The sequence below is a fragment of the Nothoprocta perdicaria genome, unplaced genomic scaffold (genome assembly GCF_003342845.1).
Source record: "Nothoprocta perdicaria isolate Ctin4 unplaced genomic scaffold, notPer1 scaffold_98, whole genome shotgun sequence".
Lineage (NCBI taxonomy): Eukaryota > Metazoa > Chordata > Aves > Tinamiformes > Tinamidae > Nothoprocta > Nothoprocta perdicaria.
This window is the reverse complement of record NW_020456287.1, coordinates 770,821-787,844: the sequence shown is the minus strand read 5'-3', so window position 1 is coordinate 787,844 and position 17,024 is coordinate 770,821. Positions and strand designations below refer to the sequence as shown.

General features: G+C 44.8%; 1 protein-coding gene across 1 annotated transcript; it reads left to right on the top strand.

The window, feature by feature from the left end:
- The first annotated feature begins 6,138 nt into the window (after positions 1–6,138).
- SPRYD7 (SPRY domain containing 7) lies at positions 6,139–15,794 on the top strand. The gene is made up of 5 exons (XM_026053298.1): positions 6,139–6,317; positions 7,414–7,530; positions 9,408–9,574; positions 11,227–11,329; positions 14,019–15,794. The coding sequence occupies exons 1-5, from the start codon at positions 6,212–6,214 to the stop codon at positions 14,114–14,116; spliced, it is 591 nt and encodes a 196-aa protein (XP_025909083.1). The 5' UTR covers positions 6,139–6,211; the 3' UTR covers positions 14,117–15,794.
- The last annotated feature ends 1,230 nt before the right edge of the window (positions 15,795–17,024 follow it).

Below are 17,024 nucleotides of genomic sequence, written 5' to 3'. Positions count from 1 at the left end.
GAGTGATGTTGGCTTTCTTCCAGTCCTCCGGCACCTCCCCCGTTCTCCAGGACCTTGGAAAGATGATGGCGAGCGGCTCGGCTAGGACATCTGCCAGTTCCCGCAACACTCTGGGGTGCATCCCATCAGGGCCCATGGATTTGTGGGTGTCGAGGCTCCCTAGATGCTCCCTGACCCACTCTTCCTCTACCCAGGGCAAGCCTTCCTCTCTCTGGCTCTCTTCGTGTGTCCCTAGGGCCTGGGATTCTAGAGGGCTGCCCCTGACAAACACAGTTTTGATGCATATGTTTGATGCATAGAGAGACCTTGCTCCACTAGTGGAGGGTACCTGGGCTGCCTTGAGAATGATCAAGTAGGATTTTACTACCTCTGTCCTAGTGTTTATTAAAATACATAGTAGAGCTCAGGTAGCTGTAAACAACCAACTTTTTCCCCAGGCCTTCTCTGTTGGCTCTGACTATGACACTGTTGAGTTAGATTCACTTGCCAACGGAGCTGAAAGCTAATCCAGAAGGAAGAAGAGTTTTCATCAGGACCCGTTTTCTCATCCAGCTGATCTTGCAGCTGCACAGATGCTGATGGCAAGAAAGGGAGCGGAGGAGGCACCTCCACAGTGGCAGCCTGCACGTGGCGAAATAAAATAGAGGTGCCTGCACGGGCCATTATTTCACAAATGCTTCAAGCCAGTTGMATGGAGTTAAAAGTAACTATTTTTCTTTCCATATTTGTGTTTGTCATCATTAAGGCTTCTCTACAGCCATTCTAGCAAAGAGTTGGCAGATCGGAGTTGTCTTCTAGGGTGAAACACCGACGGAAAGAGAGGGGTTGAAAGCTCTGCTATCCTGCCTCAAATTCTCCAGTTTTATTTTCTGGCTCCACATCCACCTTCACTTCCCACGGATGGAGGTTAAGGCTTCACCTCCTATTGCAGAAGTGTCAGGGTGCAGATGCAGTAAAATCCAGCCTTCGGGATAAGGACCTCTTAAAATACATCTTAATGCCAYGATAGGACATGATGATAGGACAAGGACATGTTGGGACAATGGATATAAGTTGAAACACAGGAAGTTCTACCTCCACRTGAGGAAGAACTTCTTCCCTGTGAGGGTGMCAGAGCTCTGGAACAGGCTGCCCAGGGAGGCTGTGGAGTCTCCTTCTCTGGTGATCTCCCAAACCCGCCTGGMTGCCGCCCTGTGCCCCGTGCTCTGGGTGTCCCTGCTGGAGCAGGGGSTTGGACTAGATSATCTCTAGAGGTCCCTTCCAACCTCAACCAGTCTGTGAGTCTGTGTGATTCTGTGATGGAGCTGTGCACATGCAAACATAGCCCAAATGCAGGGAGACCATCTGAAATATACAATGTATGAGGGACTAGGAGGGCCTAAATATGGAAATAAATCTGCAATAGATTTGATGCGATAGCAGCTCAATAGCCAAACACGGCAAGATAACATGAATAAGGAAACTATTCAAAAAGAGCTCCGTGTATCAAACACCTTAAACGTGTATAAACCTTTCACAACTATATTGTATCTGACTGTGCTCCTTTGCAATAGATACATCTGGACTGTATTAAACACTCCGAAAGAGAGATGAGAGAAAGCAGTTTCTCGTTACATTTCCATAAAAGCTACTTTTAATAGGTATTGTAGAAATACCAGGCATTAAAGAGCCGTGAAGGATCATCAGCAATTGAAGTGATCAAGTGCAGTGTTTGAGGTCTGGGTTTCAGAGGCTTCCTTGGTATCTGCAGGGTCTCCAGTGACTACTTTAGCAGCACTGAGTAGCTTTATAGCTTTACATGAAGAACTTCAACCCACACGGTGAACCCACACTTGGGGCCTTGATGGATTTTCTCAAGGAGGAAAAAACGACACTGAATTCCGTTATCTCCTCAGCACAATCCTATTTATTCACAGGGATGGCACAGCCACGTCCCGTTTCCACACACGCAGTGGGTGCTGGCACTCCTTGGCCGTAGCCCAGTGCCGCGTGATGCTTCTTCTCCCGCTGGCTCCAGTGCTTCCAGCCCCTGACGCGCACACAGGCGAACGCGGCTGCAGCCCATTGCCCCCAGGAAACCCGCTGGCTTTCTCCAAGCCAGGGCTTGCTCAGCGCGCGGAGCTCGGCTCGGTGCTCGGCCCATGCCCTGCGCTGGCGTTTCTGCTCGCGGCAGCTGGTTTACACCGTCGCAGAGGGCATTTACTGCCTGCAGCATGGCCAGCGCGCCTGTCGGCTTTAACCAGGTCTGTGATTGCCTGTAGATCAAGGCTCTGTGCCGTGGCTTTTGCTTGCGTGGCATAAAGGAGGAGGAAGAAGTGAYCTCCAAAGTAAATAGAATAACTAGGAACAAAAATAATTTTCATACACTGCTGCTTCTAGGACCTGGCACATGGCGAAGAAGACATCCCCAGAGTGCTGATCCTCACAAGAACCCGTCTAATGAAGATTTCAAAAGCACAAGCACAACCTGTTTTTCATCCCAAGACCTTGCTCATGTCATCTTCCAAACCACAGGCCTCACCCTGCGAGTGGCAGGACTGCACTCCAAAACCAAGCCTTGGTTTTCCAGGCCCACGCTATCATTTACCTCTCTGCAAGTTGCAATGAAGATGTCACTAAACCCACCCAAGCATGTTTTATAATGATCCTTTCATTGGCTATTCCTAGGAGGAAATGCCCCCACAAAGCTCATGGCAAGGGCCAAGCTAACAGTTAGGCCCTTGTTAGGCCAAGTCCTAACAGTTTTTACTGTTTTTACTAGCAGAGTTTTAAGGAGAGCAGAGATTAACARGAATATTCATTTTCTCAGAACTGAACTACTAGGCCTGTTGGATTAGAGGCTGCAGCAGCAGGTGATACACAGTCCCCTTCTCCTTTGGCTTCAGGGATATTAGGGGTCCTCATTAAAACATATTTGTGTGCTGATATGGATCKGCTTCATGGGGTTAATAACAGACAGTTAAGTTTTGAGGATGAAGCTTGGAGCTAGGGTGCAGAACAAGTCAACGGCCACGGTTTCAGCTCAGCAGGATCTCCCCACGGGTCGGCATTTGGGAGGCAGATTGGACCGTGCTTCTCTCCGGCTCTTCTAACATGGTTCCCACACAAAATGTCTCTGCTGCTACTGTTCACAGAAATAAAGCCGAAACCCTGGGAGCAAGAAGCATGTTTAGACACGCCGTGCAGAGGTTTGCTTCCAGTGTGGGAGGGCCCGGAATACTTGGCCTCCCCAACGACAACAGCGCACAGTCCTGGAGCTGAGTTAACCCTCCGCTGCCATGCACAGCTCYGCTTGTAAGCGCTCCCATCCAGCTCCCCGTTTCCTCGGAGCAGCTCTTTGGGAAGCGTGAGCATTTTGGGAGGCTCCAAACRTGCTCCAAGCGGGACAATTTGCAAATGACAAGGGCCATAAAACCAGACGGCCGAGTTGGGAGACTGGTKGAACAGGGAGCCAGCAGGAAGGCACCAATGGAGATGGCTCCGAAGAGCCCCGTCCTGCTTGGCACAACCACCTTCCCAATACTGAGCACGTGTGCCGAGTTAGCATCGTTTTCCCGGGGCTCATTTGGGGCAGGGAAAGACTTAATGGGTCACAGAGACAAAGTGGGATGGGAGGTCACTTGAAGGTTAAGTCGTTAAAAAAAAATTAAATATATTAGCATTTGTCATTTAGCATTTACTGTAACAAACTCGCAGCATGTGACAGACAATAAAAATCCCACAGCGACTTATATGGGACTAATTACATGAAAAGCCAGTTACCAATGCAAGCGCCGATGCCCTACATACGAAATAAATAAACATCAGTTTCCAGCTAATATGTACATCTTTAAAATTCAAACATAATCCCATTTGGCATATTTTAAGGAAGTGAGCTCTTGACCTCAAATGTTTATGGGCTGTAACAGTAAGTCCAATAAAAGAAAGGAAGCATATTTTAAAGCTGCTCTTAAAATCAGATTGGTTTTAGGCACAATTTTCAGAAAGACAGCGTTTCACCTCATGTTTCAAGTAAAGAGGTGAGTGTGACTGATAGAGCCCATCCAGGCCAATAAGGTATTTCTTGCTAGGAAAATTTCTTTTAACAGGGTTTTCTGAATATCCGCTTAAAAAAAAAAAAAGAATAAAAACCCTATGATAGATAACCTTATACCACATGGGTTAGATTAGTTGCATTGTGTTATATAGGGCAGTAAAATGTTGAGGGAGCTTTTTAGGTGAAATACCACAAAATGAGACACCAACTGAAAATCATGAGAAAGAACGATTTCATCCCAAATTGGTTTGGAGATAAATATGGCTTTAAATGTATATATTTAAATGATCTGCTGTCTGCAAAACATTGTAGATCAGCAGTTCACAGCACAACATTTACTGGGTATTTTTTCTTAGATRAAAAAGAACCTGAAGTAGGTTCAGGTGGGCTGCTATAGCCGTATTACCGCTCTTGGCCCTGTTTGCTGGAGTAACAAACTGGAGCCCTGTCTCTGGATACTGCGTGTCCTGGAGCTCTAGAGCTTTGGCTAAATCACCCAAGAAAGCCAAAGGCCACAAATCAAGCTAAAGTATTTGAATTAAGGGACATTCTATCACCCTGAGAGGGACACAAAGCTGATTCCAAAATGTCACTGTGTRTTTTATAGTAAGAGCAGCTATAGCGTCCTGATTTTTCCCTGGTATATGCCTTCACTGCTCGGATCAACTGGTAAAGCAGGAGAAAGATTCCACCAAAGCTTCTGAATGCAGTTATCCTGATGAAAAATAATGAAATTATTTTCTAATGAGAAAAAAAGATGCTCTAGAAGTAAACAGGACTTAAAAAATGAGAGTTAAGACTGACTAGATAGGACTGGTTTGGAAGATGCATTCACGAACAGTTATGATCAAAAAGATCAAAAATCTTATCAGCTTATTAAAGATGCACCTATTGCATTTGGGACGATGGTCACTTTTATTTTGGAAAGAAAAGAACACCTTTTTTTGCACAGGAAGTGAACTGAGAGAGGTGACAAGCTCCGGGCTCTCTGCCCCTGCTTCCCAGCTTGGGGCTGCCATCAGGAGCACGTAGTAGGGTTAAGGTTTGACCATCCAGGTGTGAGAGGAGGACTCCTCACAGGACTCCCCAAGCCTYGGAGAGGTGCAGGATAGGAGCGTTGCACAGGTCAGTCCTGCCCCACCACGTGTCGCATCCGTCTCTGCCGAGCGCCCCTGGATGTTGCCTGCTCCAGGCACGCAAAGCACAACCAACGGAGCAAGAAAACTCGCAGGGAGCTTGGGAACAGGCTGAGGGGCTCCCAGGACCACAGACAGGGCCTCTGCCAAGTGGAACGTCTGCATCAAGGACATCAAGGAGCCTGTCTTTATTTTATAATAAAATAATATTTTATTTTGGACGGAGGTATTTTTCTTTCCAAAGAAAAAAAAAAACGGAAAGAAGATAAATGTGCTTCTCATTACTTGGAGCCATGAACAACTGACCAGTGGATTTCCACGAAGCGTTTGGTTTTCAATGGCTCGGGACAGTATTGTTAGCAGTCCCTTGACACGATCTCTACCATCTGCCAAAGCCGCGTGTATATCTGTGTCTACAGATTTTAAAAGGCGGATCCCGAGCACGGTTTCAAAATGCGAAACACATGGGCGCTGCTGTCAGGCTCTCCGCGTATCTCGCCGGAGCCGGTAGACGTGCGCCCTGTGCCGGCGTGTGTTTTAAGTTGACATTTACTGTGACCGCCTGTGATTTGAGGGGTACAGCACCGCACCGAGGGAACGAGAGGTTCAATCCTTACCCTTCCACTGCAAAGGAAGGGATGGGGGAATAAATAAAAGAGTGCATGATTCTATGATTTCTGGCCGCTGATCCTTGTGTTTTTTAAACTTTCACTTCCCACTGAAAGATGATTTTTTGTAACGGAATTTTTTGTAGGGAGTGTACGACCTCATGAGAAACCAGAGGCAACCAAGCCACGGGGATGCCCAAGGCGGGATAAATAACAGCAATCCGTTGGTGCCGATAACGGTCCCCAACGGTTCCCGCGGCGGCCGTTGCGGGGGGGAGGGGCAGAGGAGGAGCTCCCCCCTCCCGCGGCGCCACCTCCCGCGCGGCAGGGGGCGCTGCGGCGCCGCGCTCGTCCGCGCATGCGCGCTCGGCTCGGCCCGGCCCGACCCGGCCCGGCGCCGCTCGGTTCGGCTCGGCCCAGCGCGGGCAGCCATGGCCGCCTCCGTGTTCTGCTGCCTGCGCTGGTGCGGGGAGGGCGGCGGCGGCCACATCCCGCTGAAGGAGATGCCCGCCGTGCAGCTGGACACGCAGCGCATGGGTAAGACCCCCGCCCCTCCCCCACACACCGCGGCGGCGGGGTGGGGGGGGAGCGCGGGAGGCGGGGCCTGCGCGAGCCCCGCCCCTGCCCGCAAGCCCCGCCCCTGCCCGCAAGCCCCGCCCCTGCCCGCAAGCCCCGCCCCGTGTCCTGGGCTGGGGCTGGAGCCCGCGGGCCCTCCTGGGGTTTTCCCAGTAAATTAGGGGGAAACTGCCCCAAAACGGCGCCTGCAGCCCGGAAACGGCGGCGGGTTGAGCTGCGAGGGGACAGTGGGACTCGAGGAGGGCCGAGGGACTCAGGGGGTCCGGGCCTTCCTGAGGGGAACGTCGTGGGGCCTAGGCCTGGGCCTGGGCCGGGCCCGGGCCTGGGCCTGGGCCTGGGCCTGGGCCTGGGCCTGCAGGGAGTCCTGTTGCAGGAACAGGAGCAGCGCCTCCACAGAGCCCTCCAAACAGGGCAGGGAACGAGCTGGAGGGAGGCCCCATGGACAGCCAGGCCCTGAGCCCGTTTGGGGCCCACTCTGTATTGAGCGGGTGCACAGTGACTTTTACCACACGCTTGAGCGTGACACAGGGCCTAAGGCTGAAGTTTTTCACCAGAGGGACTTAGCAGGGTCCTATCCTACAATTGCTYTGCATTGCAAGGTGTGTTACTGTTAAAAAGATTGTTTTGGAGAATAATTAAATAGCTGACAACTCCTTCAAACGTTTCTACCCCCTGTGCCTTTCCTTCAGTTGGCAGATTTTATTTTCTCCAGCATGTAGAGACAGGGTGCAGGGTTTAGGTGAGCCCTTTCTAGCTAAGTTTTAAAGGTTGTAATCAGTGTGGTACCTTAAAACCCAAGAGGTGAAATGAGAACGGAGTATAGATTTTAGATAAATAAACCTTGGTTGAAAGATGAAGTAGCCTGTAAACAGCTTTCCTACTTAAAAGTGTGGCCCATCATCACAATTCTCACAGACTATTGAAGCTCTTACTTAAGGCTGAAAGAACAAAAATGTTCTCAGTATTTAGGGCTTTTGGGGTCTGCCTCCAGACTTCTGAAGAGGTTTTGAAGTTTTGTGTGTTTTATTTGTGTTTTTTTTCGTTCTCCTCTTTGCAGGAACAGATGTCGTCATTGTCAAAAATGGCAGAAGGATATGTGGCACGGGAGGCTGCTTAGCCAACGCACCGTTGCATCAGAACAAGAGCTATTTCGAGTTTAAAATCCAGTCCACAGGTTAGTCAGCACAGAGGCACAGTTTTAAACTTGGAAAGATGCGTCTGGTTGCCCGCTGGTCGTTGTATCTCAAGTACTGAGCACGTGCGTCCTTCTTATCCTTGAACTTTGTGAACATSAGAGGGTTTTGTAAGTTGTCGTTGTGTGAAAGGACCTTTTAAGTTTTGAAAACGCTGGACTGCACTAGCACAGAATCCACTCCAGAGCTGATGATTTTAGCTGGAGCTAATACTGTGCGTTTTGGATGCTAGTTGTTTGCACTGAGTTGGTTTAGGGTGTAGGCAGTGTGAGGGYAAATCTGTCCAAAAGACCTTGCAGTTGCTTTGGCTGACTGTTGTTAAATCCTGTACACCCCAGCACACGCTTAACTTGGTGATTTTAATATCCTTCCCATTGCGGGTAGAAGCAGCTGCAGCTCTTTTTCACTCACACACAGTATCCATGTTCTTGCCCTGTTTAGTTTAGAAACACAGGAAGCAAACTCATGTGGTCCCCCTGAGCCCCATCTTCTCCATTCCCATGTCCCGAGGCAGGAGAATTGGAGATCACTTAACTTTGAAACACAAACGTGTCCCTGGGCAGTCTGATTGGGCTCATGTAGCCTGACTATTGGAAAGGTGATTTTTTTCCCCCTAAGTTACATCTGTATCTGATTCTCTTCACTATGGAGATTTAAGTATTAGGGTAAATCATTCTCCAGTTCTGTATTTTCTGTATTTTGAAAATTATTTCTGCACATCTTTGTATTTGCATGTTTTCCTTTTCTCTAGATATCTTYGCTCACAGATGATGTTTTCTAGAGCTCTGATTGTTGTTACTGTTTCTTCCTCAGTTTCTCTTAATAGATCTAATATGTCTTGAGGTGTGATGCCTAACAGGGATGCTGTGCTTCAGGTGAAACATGTACTTTACATCCAGTGTATTTAATTTATAAATGTCATACACCCAGGACTTTTTTTCCCACAAAAGTAGGACATTAGACTTGGGGGTCTGTTCAGCCTGTGGTCTATGATAATCTCCAGGTTATATTTTGTGAGCTAGTTACCAAGCCATTATTATATTTATGCAGTTTATTGTTTTACTTACCTGCTGTCCTTTTTAGTGCAGTTCACACAATTGCATGCTCCTTACTTCAGGCCTTTCCACCAATTTGTCACCATCATGTAAAACCTGGATCAGTTTGGAAGTGTTTGCAACCCTGTCCGGGGATATTGGCAGCAMATTTAATAAGCTCACTGCCACATTATCCAAGTCCTTAATCCGAACACGGAAGAGTATCTGGCCACAGGCATGTAATCCAAAGCCTCAGACCCCCTTGAGTGATCCYGTAGGTTTGACAGGGCACTGTTGATCAGTAGCCTGATCAAGGCTGTTTTCGATCCGTTTGTGCATTCATGTTCTGGTAACTGCATCTTGACCACATTTTCCTAAGTTGAGTGTTTAAATGTCCGATGAGGTTCAAAAACGTTAGCAAATCAAAATCCATCATATTTATTATTTCTCCTTTATCCCTAGGGCGAGTGTAGCTAGCTGAAAAGGGAAATGATCTTGTTCTAACTTGATTTGTTGTTGACAAATCCTTGGTAGACGGATTTATTTTTACCTCCTTTAACACAGAGGGTTAGTTTCCCTTATTCTTCTTTTTTTTTTTCTGAGAAGAAAACTAATCTAAGTAATTTAGAATTGTGTGGATCCTTCTTTTTTCCGAGATACAAGCTGTCTCATCAGTCCTTTGTGACTGCTGGTATTTCAAAGGGGGCTTAACAGATAAGAGCTCCGTGGCACTTGTTTGAAAGCCTGTCCTTTATGCTGTCCTGCAAACGGCCGTCAGACGAGTAACTTTGCTTTTCTCTTACCATGTGAACRTTGTGTTTTAGGGATTTGGGGTATTGGAGTTGCAACCCAGAAAGCAAACTTGAATCAAATCCCCCTTGGTCGAGATGTCCATAGCCTGGTGATGAGGAATGATGGAGCTCTCTATTATAACAACGAGGAGAAAAATAGGCTGCCAGCAAACAGCCTTCCTCAGGAGGGCGACGTGGTGGTGAGTTTCCTAAGGATTCTTTATCTTCAGCAGCTGTTCCCAGACTTTTCCTATTTGCAGCTGTGTGGTCAGACTGATCATTTCAGTTGAATTATTGTTTGGCTTGCATCGCTCACGTCGGGAAGTGGTGACATAAACTCTTGTTAAATTTGAATGGATCAGCAGTCTGCATTTCAGTGGACTTTCATCTCAGCAGTGATGGGTTTCTGAGGGGGAGAGACTTTACCAGGGGTTGAAAAGCGGCTTCTGCTGCTCTGGTGCAGCCTCTACCTGCATCCACCCAACCAATAACTCCCATCGCAAGGATCACCCCTTCCTGAGGTTGGACTTCCCCCATAAATGATGTGCTGGAATGCATCACACAGCTGGGTAACATGCCCAGCTGAACGTAACAGCCCCCCTGGTTAATAGTTAGAAGGACAGAGGTGAGCAAGGACAGCTCCTACCTGATAGATGAGTTGTATTTTGGGCCAAACCTTTATAAGGAAGAGAGAAAAATTAAACAGGATGGAGTGAGTGATTCTCCCTCTGCAGATGCTTGAGCAGTGAGAGCAAAATGAACTTATAGGCACCTTTTTTTTGTGCCTTGCTGTTTGCAGTTTCTTAAAATGTTTTTCAGTGGCGCTGAATTCATAGGGCTCTGTTTAATTGCTAGAGATCAATTTTCAAAAACACCCAAGAATAATGAAATTTAGATCACTTCTCACCAACAGGTTTTCCTTTTAGGTAATCTTGAATCCATATATCAATAGTTAAAAAAATCAAGCTCTTAGAAGCCCCAAACAGCTGATGTTAACCCCTCTACCCTCAGACACTTATGATTCCTTTAATCCCCTTCTGAAATTGTTTTTTTGGAGGGCTGCAGGCTGTTTCAGGATTTGGTCAGCCTATTTAGTCTGTATAGCTTCAAATTAACAAAAGAAAAAAGTAKCTGATGTGCTCGTTTGCTAAATCCCCAGTTCTTTTAAATTTCCTTTTAATGTGTTCTGTCAGGAAAAAAAGGTTTCTGAAGTAGTGAATAGCAGCACAAATTGTCACCCTCAGCCACACCAGCAGCAGTCAGAAAAATCATTTAGCTAGCAAATAAGTAATTTATTACCTTGCTGATGTTTGCTTTCTGCCCTGAAAATCTGCGTGTTTGTAGAACTGGGTATCAAACTGTGCTCTGTTACTGCTGCCAGAAGAAAAGAGCTCGGGGAGGTTTTCAAAGGGATGGGATCAACAAATAAACTGAATTCATAACATCGTTATTTATTAAAATCGTTTCCACGGGGAAACATAAACAGGCAGACTATAAAATGCTTAATATTCAAAATCACTGGAAATGTTGTGATTCCCTGACATGGTGAAAAATAATCTGCAAATTTACTTTGTAAATTGTCCTTGATCAGCTAGGATATGCAATATTGTGCTACATCCCAACTGAATGAGCATTAAGGAATCCTGAGTATTTGAAAAAAAAATGTTATCATCATTTATTGACTTCCAGCTCTTCACAAGAATAGTTTAAATCTTTTCTTTTCTGTCATGCTGTAGTTTACATACTGGTGTTAAAACCTGCCAGTARCTAATAAAACTGGAATAAGTAGCAGTTTTCATTGCTAATGAAAATTTAACAGCATTTTTTTTCCGTAATATTTTCAACTTTGTAGGGGATTACATATGATCATGTAGAATTAAATGTGTATTTAAATGGGAAGAACATGCATTGTCCAGCCTCAGGAATCAGGGGGACTGTCTATCCAGTGGTATATGGTAAGTAAAGATTTTCACATCCTTTCATGACATGTAACATCCTTTTTTTGAAGCGTGTCTCCTGAGCTTGCTTTCTTGCTTCATTCTTCTCCTTGCTTCATTCTTCTCCTTGCTTGCATGGAACTTGCATTTTTTTTCCACTCACTATCAAGCACTGATTTATGGCAACTACAGCTATTAATTGTGTGGATATATGGAATTAGGAAAACACAAAAGTATATGTTCACTTAATTTTTAGTGCTACCTAATAGTGAGAAACAAGGGCYCTGCTTTCAGGTTAGTTAAAAAATGAGCAAGTGCAACAAGCTGTGGACTTGCTGCAGTCTAAAAATTCCTGAAATTAAGAGAAAAAAAAAAAAAAAAGAAACAACAGAAATCCAACCTAGTGTGGACAAGTGGGCTCGTCCACTTCATCTCTTAAGCCTGGTATTTATGCCTGTGAATTTCACATGTTTTATAAACTCGCTTCGTGTCTAATATGGGTAGGTTGTGAATTGCTGTTTACATGTCCCTATTCTAGCAGTGGCACAGCTGCTTGCCATATAGCAGTGTAACTTTTTGCTCCTCTGACAAATCGATGCCCCATTCAGATATCCAGCAGTCGGTGAGTGAATTGTGGTAACGATTATACCAGCAGTCATCAGGACGATGCTGCAGTTCTGAACAAGAAACAAATACAGATGCAATTAATCTCTGCATAGTCGGTCTGAAAAGGAATTTATGAATTATGGAAGCTGGGATCCGGCCAGGACATGTGTTAACAATTTACTCTTCTGTAACTTGGCGGTGTTTTTGTAGTTCCCAAGTAGTCCGAATCCTGTTTAACATCTCAGATGAGAGACCGCGCTTCCCCGTGCTCTGTGCATCGTCACACCAAGCTCTGGCGTGCCTTGTGATTCACAGAAAACCATAACCACCCATTGAATACCCTGCGTGGCACCTGCAGCCATCCCCAGGCTGCTTTTATTCCTTTTTAAGCCTTGTCCTAAGTACTGTCTTCTGCCAAACTCACTTGGAGAATCAGAGGATGGTTGAGGTTGGAAGGGACCTCTAGAGATCATCCAGTCCAAGCCCCTGCTCCAGCAGRGACACCCAGAGCACGGGGCACAGRGCGGCAKCCAGGCGGGTCTGGGAGATCTCCAGAGCAGGAGACTCCACAGCCTCCCTGGGCAGCCCGTACCTCTTGAGATGTCGTTGCACTGCWTGGCATGGATAACTATTTCATTCCATGGCTGCCTGTGAACACTCGGCACGTTCCCACTTCTACGTCTTGACAAACAATATTACAGCTCAAGAGCAGGGAGCAAATACTCCAGATGTGCTGTGGTGCCTTTGAAGAGCATGAATTCTGCTAACAGCTTCCCTCTCCAGAGGTATTAAGAGCAAAAATTTGCCTTTACTGTCAATCTGTGGTGTCTCCCATCCAGTCCTTTTGTGATCTGCTCTTGTACCACATGATGGCGCTGCKAAAATGCAGCGCCAAAATGCACTGCCCGCTCTCCTGCAGCGCTCGGAGAAGAGAGAGGCTCTGTGGTGGCTGCTGCTTCCATCTTCCCTGAGCGCCTCCTGGTCCAGTGAGAGGATTTGAGCACGGGCAAGATTGTTTCTTAGGAATTAGTCCAGTGCTGTTCAGACTAGAGCTGCAGACATCTTTGGAAGAAACAGGAATGAGTAGATGGACGTGGTGTCAAGTCTGGGAAAGTAAAGCAGAAAGGTGAGCTTGCGTGTTGCTCCTCACAGCAGCTGTGCCTAAGTGAGGTGCAAAGTTACCACCACTGCATAAGTGCAGCAGAGCCAAACAAGCACGCTAACAGTAGTCTTTAGCTGAGCCTGGGAAGGAAAATTCCCCATCTGGGCTTCGAGATATCTGAATTCCAACCCCAAATATGGAGGTAAAGCTTTTTTATTATTATTTTTGGTGTAATGCTACTATTATATCAAATTTAGGTCTTAGAAGACAATATCTTYGAAAGAAGTTTTGATTTTTGTAATCAGTTGGCTATTTCAGTTTGCCAAGGCAGTACTTGAAAGCACAGCTGTGAAAATACTCAGTGGTTTTATTTTCATTTTCTGCATTGAAGGCTAATAACACTTTTGTTTCAGATCATGCAGAGGGCCCCAAAGTGGGAGAGGTACTGCTTTTAAAAACACAATTAACTTCCAACTTAAAAAGGGATGAGGAAAGCTCTCTTGGTATGGCAGTCTCAAAAAGATCATCTGACACCAGCTAATGCAGACAGCTAAAACCCTGTAATCCTGCAGCAAAATTAGGAAGTAAACAGAAAAACGTGCAGCTGAGGAGGGGACAACCCTGCAACGTTTATCTAGTAGTGTCCTTGATTTGTAGATTTCCAGAGAAATAAGGTGGAAAATTTGGGAAGAGCTATGTGAAGCCATGCTAATGCATCCAGCAAAATCAGAGAGAACTTGACTTTATCAGAGACCATTTCAGACTGAAGTAACAGGAGAAAAGGGAGATGATCTGCTCCTCTTGGGTGTGAGTGCAGGGATTTAGCTGGTTTTCTGAAGAGATTTCTTCTTGTATTAATGAAATGGATGTGTTGGAGAGTGTTCTTCATGATCTGAACGTAGTATTTGCACGTCTATAATCTAGTAAGGTGGTGTACCAGAGGATCAGAATACAAATGTTGTGTCTCTAATGCCTTCTTTTTGATTGTCTCTTCTGCAGTTGACGACAGTGCCATTCTGGATTGTCAGTTCAGTGAATTTTACCATACACCTCCACCAGGGTTTGAAAAGATCCTCTTTGAGCAGCAGATCTTCTGAGTGGCCTCATCCTGACAACTTGCACCCTGCACCGTTACAAAAGCTTTGTCATCTTAAATAAAGCTTCACGTTACCTTTAGGAAACATACCTGTATTTTTAGTAAGTACTTGTGACTGTTGTCTGCAGAAGGGATGCGTAAACTGCAACATCAGATCGTTGTGCTGTAAAATGCCAGGTTTCTGACGATGTTTTGTGAGTGAAAACGAGTTATTCAGGGCAGGTTTTTGTTTGTCTGTTTTCTGATTTGTACTTGATGCATAAGGAAACTAAGGGATATAATTGATACCAGTATTAAATTTAGTATTTTGAATCAACTTAGTCTCTGTAAACTGGTTCTCTTTCGAGAGCTTTTTACTGAGTTGAGCTCTGTAAAAATAGTTCTTATGCACATAATAGCTGTGGAGATTGATATTTCTTACAATTTTTTCCTGATTTTTTTTCCACACAGAAGTTATGTATCTTGTTTAAAGGAAGGACTGTTTCTAGTCAGTAATCTGGAATTGCAGTGGCCCTGTTGTGCTCAATGACTAGTAATATGATGGCATAACAGGCAGCTAGATTTTTTTTAAGTTTAAATTATCTATTCCCTCAACCTTGTCACCTGGCATATATCTCCTAAGTTGTCATTTGTTTTGACTGTGACAAATAGCAGGATGCTTTCTAGTAATAATTCAAGTATTACTTTGCTGAACCTTGAAAAGCAAACCTGAATATTGGATGTGCTTTTGAGGACCATCAAGCTGCATTACTCTGGTGGCAGAGGAAGTAGAGATTGCTCAGCTTGGGTACATGGAGAGACAGGGGAAGGGTATGGGATGTTACGGTGAAGCTTTACATCTGAACTGTAAATCTGATTATTCTTTTGTGGAATATCGTATTTAATGTCTTTATGAATCATTTATAAAATGATTAGTGGCTAAGACATTGTTCTAAAATGTGATGCCCATAAGTATAAATTATTTTCCTCCTGTCATGTATTTAATATACTTCCTAGAAGAATTCTTATTATAAGAAAATCTTCATACTGGCTGTTTGGTTTTGTTTTGGCTTTTCCTGGGTTAATGCATTTACCTGAATGAATAACTTTATTTTCTAAAAAATATTTAAATATCTGATTTGAACATATAGTTTCCAAATATAAACAACTTGCTTACCTCACAATTTTCTGCATCTGCTCTAAGAAGAGCAGTGCCATTCTCAGAGGCCCACGTTGTCCTGCCTTTCAGCCTTGCTTTCACAGAGCAGCATGGAGTGCAGAATTCCAGCCCACAAGGAACGATGCCCTGTTCAACGCTGATATAAAGAGAAGGGAGTTTGGAGGGCAGTGTTGTAGCCATCCCTTGGGATCTGCTCTGCCTGCTGTGGTCAGAGACATCATCTGCAGCATCTGAGACCTTCATCCTTGAGGTGATGCCACTCTGCTAGTTGACACATACCATAATGTTTCAGTAATCACGTTTGTCAACTCTCTAAACTTTGACTGGTTATATATTCCTTTTTTTTGTAAGTGAAGAGATAGGGAAGGCCTCTGCCCTCTTTCCCTTTGATATGTTTGAACGATGCYTTGAACAGCGATTCTTTGCCATGAAACGCTACTGAGATGAGAAGTTTTCATTCCATAAGAAGCACTGTCATGCTCCTAGGGAAGAGGGAAGCATTTAAAGACATTCTTATCTCTTCATCTCACTGCAAACAGCAAACAACTTTTCTCTCGAAGTTTGGTATGTTTAAGAATATTTTGCTTGATGTAGACTTGGAAAGAGAATTCAGATTACGTTTGAAAATACAGAAAAGGCTGCCTTCTTCAAACGTGAAAGTTTGAAATGGAAAACATTTTGGTAAACATAAAATACTCAAAACAGCTGTTAAATTGATCAAAAATGAGACAAGCCTGCTTTTACAGCTCAGAAATTTGCTTATTATTTAAAAAGTGTGAGAATGCATTTATCACACTGCAAAGCATAACTATATCTCTTTTTGAACACCCAACCCTTCTTTTATCCTTGGTGACACAGAGAATCTGTACAAAATAATGGAGGTCAATAAATGATGGTTACCACCTATTTGTGAAAATGGACAGAGAGCACTCCTTTTTTTTTTCAACCTGAACATAAGTTGTGTGGTGAAGTTACATAAAAGCAGCAAGGGTGAAGTTAATGCCCTTTTACAGGTAAGAGAAGTGGGCTGTAGGGATAGAAAATGGATTTGCCTTTTGTGCCTCACRGCATTTGGCAGTAAACCCAGCAGAGTGTGTTCCCAGCCCCAGCCTTGCCCTGAGAAATGAGATGCCTCTTTCTACATATGTCTAAAAATTGCACTAGGAGGTCACTTTAACTTCAAGATGTAGCAGGGTATTTATCCATAGCAAAGGTGGTTTAATAAGAGCGAATCATGCTTCCCAGCGAAATTATCAAAGTGTTTCCACTAATTGTTTGTACCCCAGTGTTTTCTTAACCTTTACAATATGGATARACATCTCATGAATGCAAAACTTTGTATTTCACTAGCACTGTGTGTTTTTGGAGACTTTTGKGATTCTATTACGGCAGCAAGGTAAGAAGTCTGGTTCTGTGCATCCACAAAGTAGAACTGACAGGACACACGAGGCAGTTTGCACAGAGATCRGAGGAGTTGTTATTTTTACAGTATTGGAACTCTTTATGGTGCTTTGGCGAGASATGAAGTCAGATAATACTGAGCTTAAAGGAGCTTAAAATTCTGATGAGACACTATAAGCACAGAAATAGCTGKCAAGGAGAATTCCCTGAGGAATAAGGAATCAAGAACAAGGAGTCAAGAGTGAAGTATCGCATCGTAGTGGATGATGCTGGTGTGACTTAGGTTTGAGAAAGCACCTTGCAATGAGTAGATAATTTGGTTGCTCTAGCCCTAATTCTGTGCTAAGTG